The sequence below is a fragment of the Schistocerca serialis genome, chromosome 2 (genome assembly GCF_023864345.2).
Source record: "Schistocerca serialis cubense isolate TAMUIC-IGC-003099 chromosome 2, iqSchSeri2.2, whole genome shotgun sequence".
NCBI classification, from domain to species: domain Eukaryota; kingdom Metazoa; phylum Arthropoda; class Insecta; order Orthoptera; family Acrididae; genus Schistocerca; species Schistocerca serialis.
The window spans coordinates 652084013-652110353 of NC_064639.1; the positions used below are offsets into that span (position 1 = coordinate 652084013).

Below are 26341 nucleotides of genomic sequence, written 5' to 3' on the forward strand. Positions count from 1 at the left end.
TAGTTAGAGACAATCATTAGATATACTCCTGGTATAGAATGTTGAGTTCAGAAAGAGGAAGAGGTGTTAGTATTGTGCTATTCGTAGAAAAGGAAAAAAGGAAGGAAAGAAACACAGTGTGAAGGTGTTGTGTGGAATGTTGCAGGTTTTATAATCATTATTATTATTTATTTGCATAACTTTTTTTAAACAAACGCCTTATCTGTTTTGTTTAAGTAATCCTTCAATGTATCAAATATATTGCATAACAGGTACCTTTTAGCTGACTTTTTAAATAAGTCTATTTTTGCAATTTCTTTAATCTCGTTTTGTGATTTTTGTACAGTTCTATTCCTTGGTAGAAAATGCTGTTTTGAGTATTATGTCTATTTTTTCTTGGTAAATGTAAGTTGAGTCTAGCTCTTGTTCCATGGTCATGGACAGAGCTATTTGTGCAGTAATTACCAATGTTATTTTTGATGTGTACAACTGACTGGTAAATGTATTCACAAAGAGCAGTTAAAATCCCCAGTGTTTTGAACAGATCTTTACAATGAGATAGACTACTATTTTTGGTTATTATTCTTATGGCTCTTTTCTGGAGTTTGAAAATTGTGTTCATATTTTATGCATTTGTTCTCCAAAAAAGAGTGCCATAGCTAAGAACTGAGTGTACATATGAATAGTATGTAACTAAAAGACACTGCATGTTACACACTGATGATAGGACTCTAAGGGCATAACATGCTGATGACATTCTGTTTGCAAGTACCTTTGTGTGTTCACACCACTTCAACTGAGAATCAGTATTCATTCCCAGAAATTTAGCATTTGTTACGCACTCTATCTTCATGGCATTAATTTTCTCCGTCAAGTTACCTTCTATTAAGAAAGCTGTTACACTCAGCGACTAATATATTGACTTGTAAATTATAGATTGCAGCGATCAGTCGTCCTTTTTAAATTTTATTGTGCAGATCTAGATTTCGGCAAGCTTCTAGATTGCAGCGATCAGTCGTCCTTTTTAAATTTTATTGTGCAGATCTAGATTTCGGCTAGCTTCTAGCCGAAATATAGATCTGCACCAAAAAATTAAAAAAGGACTACTAGTCGCTGCAATCTATAATTTACAAAGTAATTTTCTTTATGATCAATGTCACTTTATTGCTTTTTGACCAATTGTAAATTTCCTTGAGAGCTTCGTTTGCTTTGCTTTCTGTGCAAGGAGTTCTCTTGTTTTCTCAGTGACTATAATATTGCTGCCATTAGCGAAGAGAAGTTTTTCACCATGAGTAACACTACTCGGAAAGTCATTGGTGTATATCAGGAATAGTATTGGTCCTAATATGCTACCTTGTGGGACCCCTATATTAATGTATTTTGGTTCTTAAACTTCCTGGCATATTAAAACTGTGTGCCGGACCGAGACTCGAAGTCGGGACCTTTGCCTTTCGCGGGCAAGTATTCTACCATCTGAGCTACCCAAGCACGACTCACACCCCGTCCTCACAGCTTTACTTCTGCCACTGCCTCGTCTCCTACCTTCCAAACTTTACAGAAGCTGTCCCGCGAACCTGCAGAACTAGAACTCCTGAAAGAAAGTATATTGCGGAGACATGGCTTAGCCACAGCCTGGAGGATGTTTCCAGAATGGGATTTTCACTCTGCAGCCGAGTGTGCGCTGATATGGTTCTGACAAGTGTTTTACTAAATGTTTAGATCTATTTGAAGTGTGTGTTATCTCTGCTCTTTGTACCCTGTCTGCTAGGTATTATCGAAACCAGTCATTAATTACCCTCTTATTCCTAGTGCTTCTAATTTATTTAATAGAATCTTGTGGTCGACTGCATCAAAGGCCATAGGAAGACCCAAAAATATGCCTGTGACACACTCATCTTTGTGAAAAGCATCAAGTACAACTTTTGTAAATTATACTATGGCTGACTCCGTATTTTTGCCACCTCGGAAACCAAACTGTGATTCGCTGAAAAGATTGTATTTATTCAGGTAATTCATTAATCTGTCTTTCATAGTTGCTTATATTATTTTTGAAAATGGTGGCAGCAGGGAAATGGGCCGGTAATTTTCTATGTCTTCACCTAACCAGTAACGTATCGTAAATAACAACTCGCGAATTGTAGTTGCCAAAAAACGTATTGTTAATTTTGCACAGGCCAGCAGCAGCATTCAAAGTGCTGACGATGTACTTACACAAGATTCAAAAATGTATTAAGCTGGGCGGCCGGTGTGGCCGTGCGGTTAAAGGCGCTTCAGTCTGGAACCGCGTGACCGCTACGGTCGCAGGTTCGAATCCTGCCTCGGGCATGGATGTGTGTGATGTCCTTAGGTTAGTTCGGTTTAATTAGTTCTAAGTTCTAGGCGACTGATGACCTCAGAAGTTGAGTCGCATAGTGCTCAGAGCCATTTTGTATTAAGCAAAATGAAGATGAGTGAAAGCCCGAAATACCTACTGGTGTAAACAAACGTACATTGAAAGGGGCTGGTTGCTGTATTTATTAAAATAATTAAAATATACGTATTCCCTTTACATCCGAGTCATGATCTATGGTTGACAAATCAGAGGAACAGGGGGCAGCTTAAGAATTCGCCCGTTTCTCAAGTCGATTTTCGTCTGAACAGAATTGTGGAGTCTTGCATTATCTTTCTGGAATATGCTAGTTTGTACTATGACAGCAGGACTGTATCATTCCAGCCACATAATGGCGAGCGTCAACCTCCCTTCAACAGTTACCAGTCCAGTAGCAATCTGCACCATGATTCTAGTAGTTGGAAAGGTTCGACCGAGCTGCTCACAACCTTTCACTGGGCAGAATGAGATTTTCACTCTGCAGCGGAGTGTGCGCTGATATGAAACTTCCTGGCAGATTAAAACTGTGTGCCCGACCAAGAAGTTTCATATCAGCGCACACTCCGCTGCAGAGTGAAAATCTCATTCTGGAAACATCCCCCAGGCTGTGGCTAAGCCATGTCTCCGCAATATCCTTTCTTTCAGGAGTGCTAGTTCTGCAAGGTTCGCAGGAGAGCTTCTGTAAAGTTTGGAAGGTAGGAGACGAGGTACTGGCAGAAGTAAAGCTGTGAGTACCGGGCGCGAGTCGTGCTTCGGTAGCTCAGATGGTAGAGCACTTGCCCGCGAAAGGCAAAGGTCCCGAGTTCGAGTCTCGATCGGGCACACAGTTCTAATCTGCCAGCAAGTTTCACTTTCACTGGGCAGTCTACGGACACATTGGTATCGAATCGACCACCAGAAAGAGAATCGAGAGTTATCGCTGAATACCATAGAATGCCAATCAATGTCCCAGTTGACCCTGGCTCTATATTATGGGAACGTCTGTTGTCTGTTTAACAGTCTCAACGGTGAACTACGCATCACAGCCCAAGATATCCGTCGAACTTCCACTAGTATTTTCCCGACGCTTCGTGATGACTCTCTGTAAACACTCCCTGAGTTTAGAGAATATAAATCATCAGTTCATCAGAACCAGTCAAAAAATTCTTCTCTGTTTTCTCTGTTTTCTTGCCACACAGTTGTCCTGGATCCTTCTTGTCAACACCCGTTCTGCAGTCATTGTACAACGGCCAACTGTCTGCGAATCTGTCATTGTGATGCTTCCATGTATTTTATGACAATGAACCGACCTTTCTGAAAGTCCGAAAGGTAAGTTGCATGCGCCGGTCTCCCGGCAAGTTGTGTTGCGATCTTCACCTGTAAAGTTCCAATAATGTTAGACACACCCAGTGATGTGCTCACGTCGTTCTCCATCTGCAGAAATGGCTCTTTTCTGTACTGAAAATAAGCTGTCTTTGTAGACAACATATCGAGCATCAGTTCCGTAGTGTTCAGTCAGAGTGCTCGTGTTTGACACTTTCCGTTTCGAAATGAAAATTAAAGCACCTACAGTCGTGCCTTTTGCCTGCAATTTATTTGCGAAACCGGTTTCAGTGTTTCATTACACCATCTTCAGGCCCTTGCCCAACGTAAACTGGGAGGAATCCAATCTCGTGTGCAATCGTAACAGGAGCCTGTCCTCCTGACAGTCATCAGTTAATAAACGAAGGGGTAGTGTCTTGCAAACCAGAGATCTACGGACATCGATTATTTAATATTGGTTCCTGTTATGATTGCACACGAGATTGGATTCCTTCCAAATTCGTCGACCCTAGTGGCCGAGCGGTTCTAGGTGCTACAGTCTGGAGCTGCGCGACCGCTACGGTCGCAGGTTTGAATCCTGCCTCGGGCATGGATGTGTGTGATGTCCTTAGGTTAGTTAGGTTTAAGTAGTTCTAAGTTCTAGGGGACTGATGACCTCAGAAGTTAAGTCCCATAGTGCTCAGAGCCATTTTGAACCTTCCAATTTACGGTGGTCAAGGGGTCCGAAGCTGGTGTAAAGGAACACCGAAACTGGTTGCATAATTAAATGAAATGCAAAAGCGACGGCTGCAGGTGTTAATTTCCATTTCAGACTTGACAGTCGAAGTCCCTGTAACCAGCTAGTGCAAGGATAGACAAATATTTCTGTTACATCCTTCAGTTTAAGTGAAAATAGATTTTCTACAAACTTTGTTTCCCAAAAGAAACCAAAACTGTAGGCACTCTACTAAACGATTAGAAAATTACTTTAGAACTGTATCACTGACCAAGAAATGAAATAAGTAATTTTTTTTTTTTTATTTTTTTTTTTCAGTCTGCACTCGCATATGTAACGAAATTACTTGTTACGGACTAGTAGACGCACAAAGACGCAGCGTATTGATCCGTGTTTTAGTCTGGCGCGGTGGACATAGGGGTGAAACACGTACCTTGGCGTCTAGTTTCTCCATCTCCTTGCTGAGGTCCTCAGCGGTTTTCTCCTTTGGAGTTGTCTTCCGGGCCATGTGACCTCTGAACTGCGCCTGGATCTTGGTAGCCGCATTGCAGAGTTCTGGAAACAAGAGAGAACAACTCTGAGCAGGGCGTGTAGTTTAGTGGGCCGACCGCTGCGAGCAGCGCCTTCAGCAGGGTGGTATATGAGTGCTGGCTGCGTACTGCCGCGTCGCAGGGGGCCATGAGAAGGCTGCGGAGGAGGCAGTGGGTGTGGCCAAGCACAACCACCGCTCTGCACAGCGGGTGGGGGGTTCTTCCTGGCCATTAGTTCTGTAAGCAGCGGCGGCTCGTCACCGGGGACAGCACTCTGATCATGGGGTGGGTGATCATCCACAGGGGCCAAGAGTCGCGGCCGTTATCGCTGCTTTCACAGTGAGAAATTTTTTTATGCTCACAAGGACTTCTTACTACCTTACACTGTTGTGCGGGCCATAAAGTGAAGCACACTACTAACATAAACAAATATTACAGAACACAAATATTATTTGTGCCACGACATACTCTAAACAACATGAAACTTTTAAAATACGTGCCGCGCGGGATTAGGCGAGCGAGCTGAGGCGCTGCAGTCTGGGCTGTGCGACTGGAACCGCCGGAGGTTCGAGTCCTCCCTCGGGCATGGGTGTAAGTATTTGTCCTTAGGATAATTTAGGTTAAGTAGTGTATAAGGTTAGGGACTGATGACCTTAGCAGTTAAGTCCCATAAGATTTGACACATTTTTTTAAAAACATGTGCATATTTGGCATCAAAACATACTCCAGATCATCCAAACTACTCGTATAGCACAACAAAAAATCCGTACAAAGTATCCGAACAGATATGCGAGTATATTGAAGATTTTCTTGCGAATGGAACCTAGTACGTCGTTCTTCTTAACAGGGAGACATCGTGTGAAGCGAAGGTACTGTCTGGCGTACCTCCTGGTATTATGTGATAGGGCTACTGCTGTCCACTATGTACAGGGTGAAACCGTATTCCACCGACAAAATTCCAGATGTTGTTCAGGGATATTACAGAGTATGTTGGTACAAGGAACACGTGCTCACCGGTTGCTCGTTACAGAGCAATTGCATTTCGAAATAGATCCGCATTCTGTGACTATGCCTTGACGTCAGCTGTTGGCCACACACGAAAATTTGTGTCAGACCGGGATCCGAAACCGGATTTCCCGTTTACCGCAAACAGTCACCCTAGCCACATCGGCTGTACGAGTACGCCTCCAGGACCGTTCTCGGATAGCCGAAGTGGCTAAGGCAAGCGCTCACAGCAAGAAGGAAATCAGGGTTCGAGTCCCGGTCAAACACAAATTTTCATGTGTCGCAAACAACTGACGTCAAGGCATAATCGCAGAATGCCGATCTATTTCGTAATGTTTACCACAGCTGTAATCATCAGTGTCAGTGCCTGTTCCGCCAGGCACGTAAGCGTGTCTGAAAGACATTGTATTGTGAAGACAGAGACGCTGTATAAATACAGACATTGTAACTATCAATAACTGCATTTCATTAGGTCGTCTTTTCACTCACTCATTATTCTCCGAAATCAGAAAAGAATGTCCTCGGTCCATCTAGCATTCGTTTGGCTGGCTACGCTATTCTCCATGCATCCGTAATTACGTCTTTTAGTCTGTTCGCTCATCTATTTGTTTGTTTTCCTTCCTCCTCTGGTAATCACCAACATTCATCTCCCCGTGACACTCTAAGGAATCATCACTTTTTACACAGTTTTTGCATTAAACATCACACTGCGGCACACCATCTTTCCAAAAGGTTTCGAGATTGGATGAATAGAAAAATAGAGAAAAGTTTGTATGGTGGTTTTTATGCTTTAGATGCTATGCACATTTTCCCCTCACTACGTTCATACAAACATGTGAAACTGACCCTTAATGTGACTTTCTGCACTCTGTCGTTTTGTGGTAGATTCACATTGATAATACCAAGTCTCTTCACCCTAATAATTTTTTTCGGGAAAGATATGTCCACTGTTTGCATTTCAGCCAAGTCACGAGTCGTTGTTTCCCTTTGAGAGCCGGAGCGTGCGGGACCATATTTGTACACACTTTTCTCTTCTTCAAAACGTTCTGGACAGCGTCTTGAACGCCTGATTTAGAGATGATGCTCCATTGCGATTTGGACACAACAACGTTGACACACTACGGCCGCACGTCCACTACTTAATACTGCCTACTCATATTGATTGATCGAATGCACACCTGTTGTTCACAGCAGTGATTCAAGCAGGCACCGCACTTACTGTGTTGATGTCGCTTTACGCCAGGATTAAAATCAGATTCGAAACTTTTCTGACGAACGGTGTAAATCAATACTGACAATATAAACTACTCGTAAACTTAACTTACCTATTCAGACTCAGTGTAAGCTTAATTTTGAAAACTTTAATTAGTTTACGAAAAGCTTTCCAAGTTAGGTTTACTCTTCCGTTTCCTTTCGTGTCAATCCAGCTGGTGTTTTCAACTTCCACAAACATAAAAACTTTTCGACTGGTTCTGTTTAGTTGTTAATTGGCACTTTCATATTTGTGACTCGCCTAGGCTTCATATGGGTAGCAGTTAGTATCTACGGCTGGACTACTTCTCTGGCGTGCAGGTAATAAACCGTCAAAATACCTACACTAGTTTCTGAGATCAGTCTTCACATATACAGAAAAACGTGGAGGGGGACTTCAATTTAGAAATATGTAAAGAAACATTTCCTGGCTCGATCGCAAAGTATTTTTGTCATCGGTTTCAATGCCTTATGCACAATGAACATTACAGCGTTATATATGCTAGCCATGAAATACATATGAAGGGCCTATTTCAACAGTGGTAAAAGTCCAGTTTTGTTCATATTGAGATAAAGAACCCTAAAGTTAAATGAGCGCTGAAAAATCTGCAATTGAGGTACCAGAAATATTCAAGCATATGGCTTGTTGCTGGATATGAACCTTTCTTTCTGTTCGTTTGGCTCATTAATTTCAGAACATTATAGACAGAAAAGTGGAGGTAATGGACTTGTACCACTATTGAAATAAGCCCTTAATATACGCATTGCCCTCATGTATCTTCAAAACCGTCTAAAGAGTCAGATGAAGGTATACCGATAGAAACATATTAGTACTGTTATATGTGGTAAACTTGTGTTTTTGTTTTTCTGTTTAAAATACGTTTTGTAATTAAAATCATAAAAAAATTTGGTGGAAGAGTTTTGCTAAACAGGCCGGACAGAAGTGAACTCTGTATATTTTTTGCTGTACTTCAATTATTCTCGCCATTCCGCGGCGTCGTTTTTCGAATGGCTATTGTAGAGTAGGCAAACCTACGTTTGTAGCATTTGTAGACTTAGGGAAAGCTTTTGACAATGTTGACTGGACTACTCTCTTTCAAATTCTAAAGGTAGCAGGGGTAAAATACAGGGAGCGAAAGGCTATTTACAATTTGTACAGACACCAGAAGGCAGTTATTGCAACGTCCCCTTAGAAAAATTATACATGACTGTGCTTAAACTGACACACAATATTTTTTTAGCGCAACGCAATCTGACTTTCAATAATCCCTACAAAAGAATGGCCCTGACTAACATTAACCTATACCTTTCACAAATCAATTACCTCACAAAAATCTTCGTTACTCGAACTACTGCAATACAGCGAGCGCCACTACTGCCAGCTAAATAAAAGATTCAAACTACTGAAGGCACTAACTACTGATAGGCACAGTTAGCAAATGAAAGATTTTGATAGAGAACAAACAATGTAATAGTGTTGAAAAATCATAATATACATAGCAGTTCATGACATCCAGTCTTACAAATTTCAAAACTCCGCCATTTCTCTCCCCACATCCACCACTGCTGGCGGCTCACCTCCATCTGCGCAACGCTACGCGCTGTTCACAGCCAACTGCCCAACAGTACAATGGCAGACAACAATGCAAACTAGCCACAGACTGCACACAGCACAGCCAGTGATTTTCATACAGAGCGCTACGTAACGTTGCCAATAATAAAACATAAACAGCCTACTTACATAGCCCCCGTGCTCCCCACAAAAAATTTTACAAATTGTTTTGGGCACTGGTCAATACATATTTGTTAAAATTTTTTTCACAATTACAATAACAAAGAAATCAAATGCACACACTTATTGATACAATGTTGATCAAAAGCTAAAATTTTCTCACAGTCCATAAAGACAGTTCTGATTGGTTATAACAGTAAAACTGCCGTTTCTTTTCTCAAAGTCTGAGCAGTAATAGACAATGCACACGGAAGTAGTGGATTTCCATGCAGTCTTGAAGAAGTAGTGTTGTCCTTCCAACGGAAAGACAGTGCTGACTCTTGACATGCAGACAGGTAATGGGCCACAACAGAGCAAACAAACCGCAGAGTCAGTCGAAGTTTTGAAGAATATTGGTAGGTAGGTCATCACAGAGCAGACCCACTGTGGTCCTGGTAGAGAATATGGTATTGGTGGGCCACCAAAGGTGCAGAACCACTGCAGTCCTTGTAGAAATAATGGTATTGATGGATCATCAAAGGTGTATACCCACTGTAGTCCTTGTATAGATGGCCAGCAGCCATCTGCTGCGACTGTGCAGGTGCACAATCACCATCGAAGAGTCTTGTGGGCAATATAGAAAGTCCATAACCACCACTTGTGCACTTACAAAGTTTTTGGAATTGTCCTTAGAACCAGCAATGCTGTTATCCAGTCCCTTGCTGAATTATTAACACACGTGCAAACACTAACAGTCCCTACTTCTCACATATTGTCCATATACTACGACCAACAGAAACGTGTGCAGTGAAATGGAACTTACAAGTTAATAATATGATGAACTGGTGTCAATTACAATTTTATAACATAAGAATACAATTACAAAGGTACAAAATACATCATTAAAGACATAATAATACAGATAACATTTGTAGTACAGGCATTACAAAAGAATCGAAATAACATATACATCAGTGTTACAGGAATTATGACATGAGTACATACATAAAAGATCAGAATAACTTTCGAAACATCAACTTCACACATGAGCATTAAAACAGAACAGAATAAATAATGTCTAAACATCTTTACAAAGAAAATAACATATTATTAATGCAAATTATATTTGAGGATAACAGTATTCCTTATCATAGTGAATGTAGCTTAGTATTAGAAGAGAAAAAAATTCTATGAAACTGTACACAGAGACAGGAAGAAAACAAATACACAAAAGTACACAAACACATAGTGGGATAACACAGGAGGAAAGGACAGGGTTTGCTTTCAGTGTAACATTTGGTACTGCAGTATTTTGCAAACAAAACCTTTTTTTTCCTTGGAGATCTCCCTTCGTTCATCATTATTCCCAAAAAGTCGTATCTATACCTGCTTTCTGTACTTTTTTCGTATAACTTCTCAATGCATTTCTTCCAATTCATCGCAACTCATTCTCTTATATAGTCTACCCCCTCTTAAGCTAACTTAAATCTGCTGAGCTCGGATGCTAAACTAAAGGACAAGGCAATGCAGCAGCACAAAACAATTAATACAAACAGCAATGAAAAAAAAATGCAAACTGGCAAAGCAAGCACCAATATTACAACTAATGTAAGGCAATGAGCAGCAAACAAAAAAATAAATCCGTAGTAAAACTGGCTTAACAGAGTAATGTAAAGTGAAATTTAGTAGCACTATGCCTGGCAAAGAGCAGCAGCAAATGTAATAACTTATATCTAAACATGACAAAGCTCAAGCAGAAAAAATATTACAGTAAAGATGGCCATGTCTAATACCTATGTCAGATCTTAACACTAGAGTGATGCATCACAAAAACTTAATCTGCAAGAAAGTTACCAAGTCATTGACAAAAATTATGTACACAATTCCTGTGAAGGAAAATGTTTTTTTGTGCTCCCTCAATTTTTTTGGAATAGGTTATAAAGTTATTATTGACTGGATCTGTAGGCATAAAATAACTATATTAGTACATCTATTCAATTTTAGTTTAACCAATACTGCAGTGCTAGAAACTAGATACTAAACAAAATGAGTAAATAAATACATAAAGCAAGCCATATGGCATTTCTCTCAACTAGCAAGACAATAGCCGTGAAATGTTTCTCATCGTTTCATTAGGAATTTTAGTAAATATCATAAATTAAGAGCTCCACAGTATAATCATATGTTTTCAAGTTTAAGCGTGTCGTATTTGCGATGATTTCTACAAAGGAATGTCAATAGCGAGGAAATGGCCGCCTCTTTTTTTTCTCCACCTGTGCCTCTGAAAGGCACACACTAATGGCTTTTTTCCAGGCGACTGTCGCACAGCTGGGTGCCCAAGACGCATTACGTGCAGGTGGTCACTTAACTTTCTTACCGAAATATTTAAGACACCAGTTTGCACTACAGTGACAGTCTCATAAAAAAAATTTCACAGGTCGAGAATTTGCGTTACAAATGTATAGAAACAAAATCCTGTAAGTATAACAGTGTCCAAAAAAATTTCGCCAGCATAGTGATACATTCACATATATACACACATTTCATAACTCTTAAAGTACGATTCTCGGTTTCCAACATCCTTTTTCACAAACCAGAGTCCCTAACCACTACTCATTATTCCTTACCTTATTACACATATACATATTCGTCGACACTTCTTCAATATTTCATCATAATAAATATGTAGCATAATCAAATTCCTCATATAGCATCAGCTTATGGATCATAAACATACCGCAACAGCAGCCAAATCTCAAAATCGTCGTAGCTTCCTTCAATAATTTCAAAACCTAAAAAAATTCTCTGGTCATGTCAAAAGTGTCATCTACCTCAAACGTTCTTTAAAAATCATGATCCCATACCAAATACATCATTCAAAGCTCTCGTAGTATCACAATGGTTCTGAAAAAATATGAGCAGTTCACAAAGTACACACAAAATACAATTTCGTAAGTGTGAAGTAATCCAACTCTGTGATTGCGTAAACATGTGTCACTGACGTAGTAAAAAAAATGTTTGTCTCTCAGTTAAATGATCAGATAGCTGTGTAATTTACGCGTTAGAGAAATATGGTACCGATGTGTAAAGTTGTATAATCAAATACCATATTAGGTAGGGCTCCTTGTGCTTGCCAACTACATGGTACACAAAGTAGGCGTGTACCCCCTGAGGAATAATGTAATTATACCCTCAGGTGTTACAGATTACAGCAATGGAATGAAACGTATCACGGAAAACCGTTGTATCATTGTACTTCAAATATCTTTAAAAATAAATGTTTTAAGTACAAAATTAATCACTCAAATACGTGTACTGTAGCGCTAAACTGTGCGTCTTGTTGTAAGATAATCTCTGTGGAAGTGTCGTAGTTATCGTCCTCCGAAAGCTAAGTTCTGCAGAAGTCAATGTACTTACCTCATGGTAAACAAAAGTGAAATGCTTTGCGTATTGATATCTTAGTTATTACGCTTATTGCCGTGATGAAGAAAGTACTGTGCTGTACCGTATTGTTGTGCTACTGAAAAGGCAGTCTCATTGTAGCTATACCACAAAAGTTAATACTAAAACATGTTTTACTTTCCAGAATAATACAGAAAAACTGTGCAGATATAAAACAGAAACACTGCAAAAGCAACATTGTAAATTGTCACTCATTAGTAGCGTCGTGATAAAATCGTGTAGCTGTCACATAAACTAACCACTGTCTCATCTGGTATCTCACAGAAAGTACTTTAAATCCAGAATGTATTTTCAAGTAAACCAAAATGTTGCATTAAAATCTCATTAGCAGTATATGTTCTATGTATGTGAGCCTTATAGTCGTTACGTAATCGTGCAACTAACAAGCAAGAATGTGTCGTGTGTTCACAATAACAATGCATTCGTAATTTCTGTTTAAATAAGTTCTCTTGGTTCTTGACTGGATATTTAACTTCAACCATTGTTGCATGTTAGCAGATTCTAAGTCTGACAAAGCATACTAGTAACGTAAAGTGAAAAGTTATATGGCAAAGACAAAGTTAAAAAGCAGAATATCTTTCAATAAACGGATTTACATGTGAAATGTGGTGTAAACCTTTACTCTTCCTAGTACGCAGAGTTTCAACTTCAACGCAATTATCATGTGGTATACGTCGGTAAGGAATGCTAAAATTTTTCTCAAGGTTAGCGTCTACGTTATTTTTCTCGGAGCCAGCCGGCGCACGTGTCTGCCTGCGGTGCGAGTCATTGTCTGTCTCTTTGTTGCCGCGCGTCGTTACTGGGATTTGGAGGTCTAACTTCTACAAATTCACCTTTTAAATTCTGGTCTGTTGTTACGATCATATCGTTCGTCGTCATGTCGGTAGATTCCATAGTTTCTTTCTTGTCGGTCACGTGGTGGAGAATTTCTCCCTGAATCGTAACTGCGCGCTGGACCGTTGCGTCTAAAGTTATTCTGTCTCCCTTGATAATTATTTTGGTTCCCAAATTGTCTGTTTCTCTGACTGTCTCTGTGATAGGCAACGTCCCCTTAGAAAAATTATACATGACTGTGCTTAAACTGACACACAATATTTTTTTAGCGCAACGAAATCTGACTTTCAATAATCCCTAAAAAAGAATGGCCCTGACTAACATTAACCTATACCTTTCACAAATCAATTACCTCACAAAAATCTTCGTTACTCGAACTACTGCAATACAGCGAGCGCCACTACTGCCAGCTAAATAAAAGATTAAAACTACTGAAGGCACTAACTACTGATAGGCATAGTTAGCAAATGAAAGATTTTGATAAAGAACAAAACATGTATTTACCTTAATAGTGTTGAAAAATCATAATATACATAGCAGTTCATGACATCCAGTCTTACAAATTTCAAAACTCCGCCATTTCTCTCCCCACATCCACCACTGCTGGCGGCTCACCTCCAACTGCGCAACGCTACGCGCTGTTCACAGCCAACTGCCCAACAGTACAATGGCAGACAACAATGCAAACTAGCCACAGATTGCACACAGCACAGCCAGTGATTTTCATACAGAGCGCTACGTAACGTTGCCAATAAGAAAACATAAACAGCCTACTTACATTATAAGAGTGAAAGGGAAGCAGTGGTTGGGAAGGGAGTGAGACAGGGTTGCAGCCTCTCCCCGATGTTATTCAATCTGTATATTGAGCAAGCAGTAAAGGAAACAAAAGAAAAATTCGGAGTAGGTATTAAAATCCATGGAGAAGAAATAAAAACTTTGAGGTTCGCTGATGACACTGTAATTCTGTCAGAGACAGCAAAGGACTTGGAAGAGCAGTTGAATGGAATGGACATTGTCTTGAAAGGAGGATATAAGATGAACATCAACAAAAGCAAAACGAGGATAATGGAATGTAGTCGAATTAAGTCGGGCGATGCTGAGGGAATTAGATAAGGAAATGAGACACTTAAAGTAGTAAAGGAGTTTTGCTATTTGGGGAGCAAAATAACTAATGATGTTCGAAACAAAGAGGATAAAAAATGTAGACTGGCAATGGCAAGGAAAGCGTTTCTGAAGAAGAGAAACTTGTTAACATCGAGTATAGATTTAAGTGTCAGGAAGTCATTTCTGAAAGTATTTGTATGGAGTGTAGCCATGTATGGAAGTGTGACATGGACAATAAATAGTTTGGACAAGAAGAGAATAGAAGCTTTCGAAATGTGGTGCTACAGAAGAATGTTGAAAATTAGGTGGGTAGATCACGTAACTAATGAGGAGGTTTTGAACAGGATTGGGGAGAAGAGAAGTTTGTGGCACAACTTGACTAGAAGAAGGGATCGGTTGGTAGGACATGTTCTGAGGCATCAAGATATCACCAATTTAGTATTGGAGGGCAGCGTGGAGGGTAAAAATCGTAGAGGGAGACCAAGAGATGAATACACTAAGCAGATTCAGAAGGATGTAGGTTGCAGTAGGTACTGGGAGATGAAGGAACTTGCACAGGATAGATTAGCATGGAGAGCTGCATCGAACCAGTCTCAGGACCACAACAACAACAACATTGTAGAGTACGACCACGTGTTCCTGTGTACCCCAACTTCAGATAAAATATAAGATACTTTTTTGAAATGTGTAAGTGGAATTTAGTTGCAGTAAGAAACCTGATTATGTTCCATGATAACTATTCCCTTGTTATTTAATCAATATTGCTAAGCAGAACTACCATGAGATCGAGTTGTGAATAATTTCCTTTCATTCCTTACATATTTTTTTTTTTTACGTATGAATTGGGTTGGTAGATCAGTTACCTTCGGAGTCGCTTCAGTGACTTGATTAATATTGTTCCTCACGATATTAATAGACAGTAACCTGATAATTAGGCGAATACGTCATCTGTAGCTTTTGACAGTAATCATTAATTTTAGTTATTTACTTTTTTGCTCAGGTTTGGCGTCTTTTAACGTTACTCTCGGCCTTCACGGAATTGCTTAATAATCAGTATTTTTATTTTCAGTGACGTACTGGGAAAGTATTCTTAGTAGTAATATCTCAGGCCTTTCTCTTGTACTGTTGTATAAATTCTTGAGGGAAATTCTTTAAGACACACAAAATGCTTGTCTATGAACAGCACTCATTGTGAATTCCGGCATTATAAGCAACACATTTTCTTTTGATCAACTTAATTATACATTATTTTAATCTTACGGCAACTGATTTTCAGGCCTGCTTCCAAATTTTTCTTCTACGTTATTCCAGCAGTTACTGAAGCTTATCTGCATCAATGGTAAACACAAATCTATTAACAAAACGGAAGTGATTCTGATATGTTCCGCGGAAGTATGTTCCTTCTTTGTCTTCTCAGTTTAACGGTATGAAAACTTCTTTTACGGCTCTGACCACTGGTTATTCGAAAGAAGTCCAGAACTGTCATATCTCGTACTATCATATTATTATTTGATAAACTGCAATTACTTTAATTTATTTGTTCTGTTTGGTCCTCCTCAAGTCAAATTTCTAATTTTTTCTGGAATAATGGATTTAAGATAAAACATGTTATTCTTCTCGACAGTTTCTACGAGGGCAGTTCAATAAGTAATGCAACACATTTTTTTTCTCGACCAATTTTGGTTGAAAATACCGGAAATTGCTTGTGGAATATTTTCAAACATTCCCGCTTCGTCTCGTATAGTTTCATTGACTTCCGACAGGTGGCAGCGCTGTACGGAGCTGTTAAAATGGCGTCTGTAACGGATGTGCGTTGCAAACAACGGGCAGTGATCGAGTTTCTTTTGGCGGAAAACCAGGGCATCTCAGATATTCATAGGCGCTTGCAGAATGTCTACGGTGATCTGGCAGTGGACAAAAGCATGGTGAGTCGTTGGGCAAAGCGTGTGTCATCATCGCCGCAAGGTCAAGCAAGACTGTCTGATCTCCTGCGTGCGGGCTGGCCGTGCACAGCTGTGACTCCTGCAATGGCGGAGTGTGCGAACACACTCGTTCGAGATGATCGACGGATCACCATCAAACAACTCAGTGCTCAACTTGACATCTCTGTTGGTAGTGCTGTCACAATTGTTCACCAGTTGGGATACTCAAAGGTTTGTTCCCGCTGGGTCCCTCGTTGTCTAACCGAACACCATAAAGAGCAAAGGAGAACCATCTGTGCGGAATTGCTTGCTCGTCATGTGGCTGAGGGTGACAATTTCTTGTCAAAGATTGTTACAGGCGATGAAACATGGGTTCATCACTTCGAACCTGAAACAAAACGGCAATCAATGGAGTGGCGCCACACCCACTCCCCTACCAAGAAAAAGTTTAAAGCCATACCCTCAGCCGGTGAAGTCATGGTTACAGTCTTCTGGGACGCTGAAGGGGTTATTCTGTTCGATGTCCTTCCCCATGGTCAAACGATCAACTCTGAAGTAGCGCCACACCCACTCCCCTACCAGGAAAAAGTTTAAAGCCATACCCTCAGCCGGTAAAGTCATGGTTACAGTCTTCTGGGACGCTGAAGGGGTTATTCTGTTCGATGTCCTTCCCCATGGTCAAACGATCAACTCTGAAGTGTATTGTGCTACTCTTCAGAAATTGAAGAAACGACTTCAGCGTGTTCGTAGGCACAAAAATCTGAACGAACTTCTCCTTCTTCATGACAACGCAAGACCTCACACAAGTCTTCGCACCCGAGGGGAGCTCACAAAACTTCAGTGGACTGTTCTTCCTCATGCACCCTACAGCCCCGATCTCGCACCGTCGGATTTCCATATGTTTGGCCCAATGAAGGACGCAATCCGTGGGAGGCACTACGCGGATGATGAAGAAGTTATTGATGCAGTACGACGTTGGCTCCGACATCGACCAGTGGAATGGTACCGTGCAGGCATACAGGCCCTCATTTCAAGGTGGCGTAAGGCCGTAGCATTGAATGGAGATTACGTTGAAAAATAGTGTTGTGTAGCTAAAAGATTGGGGAATAACCTGGTGTATTTCAATGCTGAATAAAACAACCCCTGTTTCAGAAAAAAAAAGTGTTGCATTACTTATTGAACTGCCCTCGTACTAATGTATGACCTCCGTCACTTGTTGTTTCTCTGAGACGAATCGTCTGCACTTTTCGTTTTGCTTTCACATTAAAATACCACTTCGTCATCATGTAATGGGATTTGTTTCATGTATCAGTTTCTATAACTAATTTCTAGCAGATCTGTGCTGCTTCTACGCACATGTGCGCTGGTGAACGTAGGAACGAAATGATTCATACGTGTGTGATACTATTCGCATGTGAGTTCATTTCCAGTGATTGGTGTAGGCACCGTATACGATTTTGTTCCACAACGGCAGTTTTTGAGAAGGGAAAGCACACCGCTTCTACCTGAAGAGGCCTCTCTGGAAGCTCCCCATTAGCTGCTAGTTGGCAAATGGCTTGGCAGTCTTCTTAAGCTCTTAAACCCTAGGCTGTAAGCTTGGGGCACGGGGAACATCAGTTACCGAAGAATGACAGCGCAGGGTGGAACACCTACACTAAAGACGCAAGTAGACGCGAACCTTTCCCATTACCAGAAGCACGACATAGCCAGACTTGTAAATTACTATTGCATAATGTTTATTAGCGAATTTGTTTCACGGATAGAGAAACTGGCACCAAGGAGACTTAGTATAGGCCAAGAGTTAACATTATATTGGACGTCTTCAAATGGGAGACTTGACTGGTAGTCAGTGTAAAAGATTTCATAACAATTAAACTAAATGACAATGTTGTGACTGATAATTCACAAGTTGCAGTTGCTTTTAACAATGACTTTTTAAATATATCAGTAAACATAGAAATAAATTGTTAAGTTGAAAAAGCAAGAGGATATATTAAAATATCATTCCACAAAACTTAACGCAACCAGAAGTAGTACCAACATCCTTCAATGAAATTAATAAATTCTAAAATTCTAAAAAACGAAATCTCTTGAGGGGTTGACGGCATTGCAAACAGACTCCTGAAAAGTCGTTCCAGCTTAATAATGTCCTTAATGATATAAACAATGCATTACAGGCACAGGGAATTTTTACAGGCAGGTTAAAATGTGCAGTTATTAAATCACTTCATAGGAAAGGGATAAGACTGCCTTAAGCAATTATCGTCCAGTTTCCTTACTGACATATTTTTCCAAAATATTCGATAAAGTAGTGTACTCGAGAGTACTCACAAACTTAATTTACTTAGCATATCACAATTTGGATTCCAGAAAGGTTGCTCGACTGAGAATGCTATTTATATTCATTCATCAAATAGTACAGGCCTTAAATAATAATGAATTACCCTTTGTTATTTTTTGTGATCTTTTCAAAGCGTTGATTGTTTAGATCATGGTACTCTCTTAAGAAAAATTCAAGTTTTGCGCAATTGATCGCTTGTTGCACAGCTGGTTTGAATCATACTTGACAAGAAGAATGAAAAAAGTTGTGCTGAATAATTTAGTGGCGGGAAGATAGAAAATTTTAGTGACTGGGGGAAAAAAAAATCACTAAGGGAATCACACAGGGTTCAATTTTGGGCCCGCTCCTATTCCTCATGTATATGAATTGCCTCCACTTCACAACAAACTAGCAAAATTCGTACTTTTTTCAGATGATACTAGTGTTACAACAAATCCTTTCAGAGATAAAGCTAGAGAAGAGTTTGTAAATGGTATTTTCTAAACAATTACAAGTGGTTCTCTGAAAATGGGCTCTACTTAATTTCGAAAAAAAAACACACTTAATTCACTTCTGTACAACAAATAGTCATACCAACTATTGATGAAGCATACGAGCAAGAGTCAGTAAGTAGGGTAGAACGCTCCAAATTTTTGGGTGTACATATTGATGAAAACCTGAACTGGAAGAAGCATATTACTTAGCGTCTCAAACAATTAAGTTCAGCGACTTTCGCTCTTCGTATAACTGCTAATCTTGGAAACAAACGTATCAGACTCCTGACACATTTTGCATATTTCCACTTAATAATGTCGGGGGTAACTCATCACGTAGAAAGAAGGTACTGGATGCACAAAATTGTCATGTAGGTACCTCTTCGAGGAGCTAGGCATTTTACGTGCGCCTCCACAATATCTATATTCGCTAATGAACTTCGTCATTAATAATCCACCACAGTTTGAGAGGAAGAGTGATGTGCATACGTACAACACTAGAGGAAAAAGAATGTCGCTGCATTAGAAGGACTAAAGATAATAATATGTTAAGTGATGGATTATTAATGACGAACTTCATTAGCAAATATAGATATTGTGACGGCACAGGTAAAATGCCTAGCTCCTCGAAAGGGTACCTACATGATATCCATGGGCGAACATCACATATTATTCTTACTGCTCAATTTTGTGTATATATATTCGCGTAAATTGACCCGTTCCAAGTCATTTCGATAAAAGAATCGTTCAAATGATCTATGGACATATAACTAACGAACTAACTAAGTGATTAACATGCTCCTTTGGCTGGAAATTGTACCGTAGATCGGACGAACCAACGGCAGTAAGCCACAGAAAAGAAGAGCAAGGGTAGGAAATCACTTGGTGAGAGAGCTCAGTTATGACTTCCAGAGGGTTTTACTCTTGTATGGATGAGAAACAACTCAAACATTTGAACCATACTGGGATAAAACAGATGTGGCGATCTGCAACTACATCTACATACATACTCCGCAAGGTGCGTGGCGGCGGATAGCCTGTACCACTCCTAGTTGCTTCCTTTCCTGTGCCACTTCGAAACACACCGAGGGAAAAAAGGCTGTGTATATGCCTCCGAACGAGTTTAGTTTCTGTTATCTTATTTTTGTGGTCCTTACGCGAAATGTTCGTTGGTGGATGTAGAATAGTTCTGCAGTCACCTTCGAATGGCGGGCCTCTAAGTTTTTTCAACAGTGCTCCTCGATAAAAACGTCGCCTTCTGTGCAGGGATTCCCATTTGAGTTCTCAAAGCATCTCCGTAACATTTGGCTGTTGATCGAACCTACAAATAACAAATCTAGGAGCCCGTCTCCGAGATGCTTCGATGTCTTCCTTTAATCCTACGTGGTGAGGATACCAAACACACGACCAGTACTCAAGAATGGGCCGCACAAGTGTTCGATACGCGGTCTCCTTTGCAGATGAACCACATTTTCCAAAAATTCTCCCAATAAGCTGAAGTCGAATTTTCGCTTTCCCTACTACATTCCTTATGTTCTCGTTCCCTTTCATATCGCTTGGCAACGTTGCGCCTACGAATGTTTTATTATTCAAACACTATCCGATTGTTTTTCCTTCTCATCTGCAAGAACTTATTTTTTTTTCTACATTCAGAACTAGCTGCCACCAACTTGAATTGTATCCTCCTCCACTCATTAAAAGACGACACCTTTCCGTACTCTACACCATCATCAGTCAACAGCCGCAGATTGCTTCTCACCCTGTCCGTCAGATCATTTATGTATATAGATGATAAGAACGGTCCTTTCTTGGAGCCTTCCAGACGACATTCTTGTCTCTGATGAACACTTGTCGTCGAGGACAATGTAATGGGTTTTGTTGCTTAAGAAGTCTTCCTGTCACTCACATGTCTGGGAATCTACTCCGTATGCTCGTATCTTTGTTAACAGTCTGCAGTGGGGCACAGAGTCAAACGTTTTCCGAAAATCTAAGATTATGAAGAATGTCTGTTGCCGTTGATCCATGGTTTGCATGATGTTATGTGAGAAAAGGGCAAGCTGAGTTTCACACGAGCAATGCTTTCTAAATCCTTGCTGATTTGTGGACAAAAGTTTTCCATCTCAACGAAATTCATTATATTTGGACATTTATTGAACTCTATTTCAACTATTATATTTGAGCTTTTTCCCAGCGCTTGGGACTTTGCGCTGGGTGAGAGATTCACAATAAATACAACCTAAATAAGGAGTAAAACCAAATTGGCATTCCATACGGACCTGGCGATTTACTTTTCGAACCCTTTTAGTTGCTTCTCTCCATACGGGAGTCTGTGCGATACTCTAACGATGGTATGTTTCTACGATCCTCCTGTGTGAACGATTTTTTGAACGTGAAATTTAAAACTTCAGCTTTCCTTTTGCTCTCTTCTGTTGGCGCAACATGTTGGTCAGCGAGTGACTGGATAGAAGCCTTTTAAGTAGGATCAGAATTTTCGCGGGTTCTTGGGCAGAACTTTTGCTAGGGTATGACAGTGGCAGTTGTCTATATGCTTCGTGCGTCGGTCTTTTTACAGACGCGCGAATGTTTGCACCTTTTGCAAAATGGCTCTGAGCACTATGGGACTTAACATCTGAGGTCATCAGTCTCCTAGAACTTAGAACTACTTAAACCTAACTAACCTAAGGACATCACACACATCCATGCCGGAGGCAGGATTCGAACCTGCGACCGTAGCAGTCGCGCGGTTCCGGACTGAAGCGCACCTTTTGCCTATCGTCTTATACGCTTTCCCCGTTGGACCGAGTGCAACAGTCTTTGCTCCTTCGGCATTTTCCGGATTTTGTTAATAAACAATGGTGGGTCTTTCCCGTCCTTTATCCGCTTATTCGGCAGATACTTCTCCAGAGCATCATTTACAATAAGTTTCAACTTTCAATTCCTCTACGTCCATCATAGTGGAACTAAATGCTGTGCCATCGTTATCTATGTGGGATGCTGACAACTGTTTTCTGCTCTTTCTAGCAAAAATTATCTTCTAGCCTTCTCGATTGGTTTATTAATTTTAGTATTGATTGTCACTATGATGACATCATGATCACTAATCCTGGTCTCTTTACTGACACCTGAGGCATAGCGCCTCTACATCGTCCCTCTTGAGATGGGAGATCTGTGAACAGACGTGCACTATGGGTCACGCGCAAGATAGGTGGCGTCAGTTGGCTCGAGTAAATGTAGTGTCTATGCGGTATGAAAGAGGTCACTAGCGATGGACACTGTCGAACTGCATTCAGTTAACTGCTACTATTATTATGTCTAGTTATGAGAGTGAATGAAGGTGTGAATGTGAAATGCAGTTTTATGTTAAGATTTTATACTATAATTGGCCAGTTGAGGAACAACCGGGAATGACGTGTGTGTTAGTTATTCGTACCGGGGAATTTGTTATAAACTATTTCGTCAGTTTTGGTAGTGGGGAAATGATATTATGATTTCGGAAAGTAGTTTTGTTAAGAGGGAATTAATTTTATATTTTTGGCTTTCAGAATTTATTTATGGTAATTTACTGTTCTGATTCAGTGACGTATTTTGGTTGGTTCTGTATATATTCGCGGGATTGAGCGGGCTTGCTGCTGCTTTCCGATTAGCTGTGATGTTTCTCTGACAATCATAAATGTGAAATTCACAACTTTTGGTGATGTTTAAAATAACTAAATACCACGTGGCGTGTTGCTTGATCGAGAACTTGAAAATTATGTTCCGTGAATATGATTGCATAGATCATAATTACTATAGACTGGCCACGGTTATGAATGAGGTGTCCAGATGAACTTTTCGGACTTTATAAAGCTTAGAGTAAGACTTGGTAATGACTGGTGCATGCAGGTTTATCGTAATAGAGTGAAATACTGCGCGGATAAATACTTTCATTTAACTATTCCTTGCACCGAAAAAACAACTTTAGTGCGGCTTGAGGTTATGACGTGTACAACCGTTTTTTTATAGCTTTTTCCGGCAGAGAACTGCATGTCAGAAGCTTCAGGGTGGCGTGCGTGTAAGAAGAGATTCACTACCAGGTGAGTGAAACTTTAAAATGCACTGCGCCGATAAGTCAGGCCCGCTTGTAAGTACAGGGTTTAAAATATTTCCGTTGCGTGTGGGTTGTCTGTCTGTTCATGACAGTTTTCGGAAAATACGTTCAAAAATACTTCAGAAGGCTACCTGTCCGTACCTCCTGCAATGAATCCATAGACGTCCCAGTCTATACTCGGTAGGTAACTAGCTTCCAACTAATATTGGACGAGCTGGGTATTTCCGCGCTCCTGTGCGCAGACTTTCTCACAGTGTCACGGCGGAATCGCGTGGCAGGAAAAAGCATCCAATAGTTAGCTAGATTTCACCCTGACCTTTACACGCTCGCAGATAGCTTCACAGTCACACTCAAATTCGACCTCAATAGAGAGTCTCCTTTTGTCGACTGTAATAAACACTCCTCGTCCTACGGCGCCTAATCTGTCTTTCCGATAAACGTTCCATGACGCACTAAATGCAAAACATCAAAGATGAGGGAATGTTCACACTGCAGGAAGAATATCTGATATAGAAGGCCATACGTAAAAATAAAAGTACGTTCAGTGATCAAAAGAGATATGACAGAAGACAGTATTCAAACTAACTCACAATTTACCATAAACAAAAAGAAAAAAATGACACACACACATGCAGTGCCTCACTACACAACCTCCCTCCATTCCCACCTCAACATTCCACTCTTCTCTCATCTTCTACAACTCCCACGATCCCAGCTCTGAATTATGTGAGCAACAAGATGATGTGGTACAGCGGTCTATAGATTATGCGTAGTGAAATGTTTAAATGTGAGCTATTAAGCGGAAGAAACCCGTGCCATATTCATCTGATACATGCAGAAATCATCTAGATACACGAAAGGACATAAAAAATGAATGTAAGTGCAGAGTACATGACCATATAGTTGTAAGTAGTTAAGTAATTAAAAGAACTGCCATGAATCACTAAAGTACATCGTATCAAATTATGTATAATTTTCTTTTATATTATAGACCACTGAAAATACCTAACATGAGTAGGTGAAACATATTTGGTACACGAAATAAAACATTGAGTTGCACGAAACGGGATTTTTCCTGATCTATATGACAAAGCATAACTGAAGTTTCAGCTGAAGAAAAATCGCTGCAAATATTTACAATATTAGTTGCTAACTTTCATTCCTATTGATAGGATTCACGTAGATCCTTATTTTATAATGCTCTTCCAAAAGCCTTCGCTTCGTCGCAGCAACTTTATGTTCTCAAAATCGAACGTACATTCTTCATTTAAGCTGCCTTCTGCCACTGCTGGTTTCTCTGTTTCTGACGTGCATACATATTAGCCCATGTATTGGCGGACACACTCACTTGGTGCTTCATGTCCGTGGTTCGCTAAATTTCAGTGAGTTCTTCCCAGAGCCAAGAATACGCCTACGGAAAAATGCTCGTTATAGGAGCACAGAAAAGGCGAATATGTTCCCGCTTAAAAGACTGACTGAAAACTGGGATTCCAGCTGCCTCATTCTACCTTCCTCAGCACCCTTAAAAATGTTTGCATGCGAATATGTTCGCGCTCTTTTTAACATACAGCTCATCTCTCACTGCCCCAAGCCCCGCCCTAGTCGCTTCAATCCCACTTGCCCATTCTCTCTGAATCATTCAGCCAAACTCATTGTCATTATCTCTTTGTGTTTCTAACAAACATCGTCTCTTGTATCACAGCCACAGTCTCCTTCGTCGTATCCTATTGCTACTGTCTCCTCTCATTGCTACCTCCATTTTGGTCTCTTTTACTGCTACTATCTCATTCATTCCTTCCTTCCCATTGCTGTTGTCTCTTCTCGCTGCCCTTATCTTTCTCTTCCTTGTTGTTATTGGGATAGACTGTGTCTCTGATTATCATTCCACTTTCTCCTTCTCTTTATTCCTCACCCTCTGACACTGTCTGCTTGACACTTTTTCTAACAGTGTTCTGTCACTATCACCTGTTTTCAACTGCCACTGAGTCCCTCTCTTTCCCTCACACTGTCATTATCTCCTTCGCTCTTCCTATACCACATCCACTTTCTACTATTTTCCAGTATTTATTGCTTTCCCGTCTCTTTCCCTCTGCCATTGTCTTCTTCTGTCTCAGCACAAAAAAGCGCGAATATGTTCGCTTGTCACAATTTTTGGGTACGATTTAAAAGAACTGAGTAGGTAGAATGAGGTAGCTGGTACCCCACTTTCCACTCAGTCTTTTAAACAGGAGCGTATTCGTCTTTTTCATGCTCCAATAGGAGTATTTTTCCATTGGTTCCCTTATTTTCGCCACTACAGCAGGGCGTGTCACTCATATGAAAAGAACTTTATGAGACTATCAAATGTTGATAGTTTCTCGCGTGAAACTGAAATAACGCCAAACTAATTTTACACCTCAGACCAGATTTTACGTGCACAAAAGTCTTGCATGTACTTCAGTACTACAACATGTGGTTCCCAGAACCCTTCTTATGATATCCGAGTGGCTTTACCGCATTTTTTTTCGTGCTACGTCACTTTATATAAATGGGTTTCCGCCTCACAACGGATTTTACGCGCATGTTTTACTTGTAAACCTCTGATGTCAGAAACGGATAAAGATATCAAGAAAATTTTAAAGGTCGTTAGAGATTGGGATGTTAGGGACATATCGTAAATATTTCAGTCATACGCTGTCGATAGTTCTCTTGGATCCGCGACTCGATTTTAACACCCAAAAACCATGTTTTTGAGGTGTTTTTCGATAGCGGATACAGATTTTTGAAGACAGGATAATATCACTTCTACTCTAATACCTAGAGAATATACCGTTAAAATTTAAGCAATTTTCTGTGGTTATTTATTTAGATATTCGCCGTTGACGGCGAAGAAAGATGAAAAACTCTTTTTTCCTCTTTTCTCAGGAACCTCTGTGCCTCCATAAGCTCCTTTGAATGATGCCACACATAAAGGAAAAAAAAAAAAGATTTGCTCCAATTACTTAAACTTGTGGAAGTGTGCAGTAGTCTTTGACCCTGTACTACAGGATTCTTACAATGAGACGAGGGTAGATAGCACTATAATTCTCCGCGCCGGATGATGGAAGTTCATTTCCTGTACCTACACGTCTATGTGGGTGAACTTCCTAGAGACAGCATGGCTTAGTACACCATCAGCCTTCTTCCATATTACAATATCCAAGAAAGGACAACGTCGATTCTCTTCTAGTTTCAATGATTTGCTATTTTATCTACTTTTTTCAATAGTTATTACTATC

The 26341-nt window shown here is 40.3% G+C and overlaps 1 protein-coding gene across 2 annotated transcripts in view; it reads right to left on the reverse strand.

Annotated features, from left to right (window-relative positions):
- Window positions 1-26341, reverse strand: part of LOC126457734 (neuromodulin) — an 895299-nt gene that overhangs the window by 54065 nt on the left and 814893 nt on the right. For both annotated transcript variants that reach the window (XM_050094276.1, XM_050094277.1), the window contains one exon: window positions 4798-4919. In XM_050094276.1, the coding sequence (XP_049950233.1) occupies window positions 4798-4919 (122 nt within the window). The remainder of the gene's footprint in view (window positions 1-4797; window positions 4920-26341) is intronic.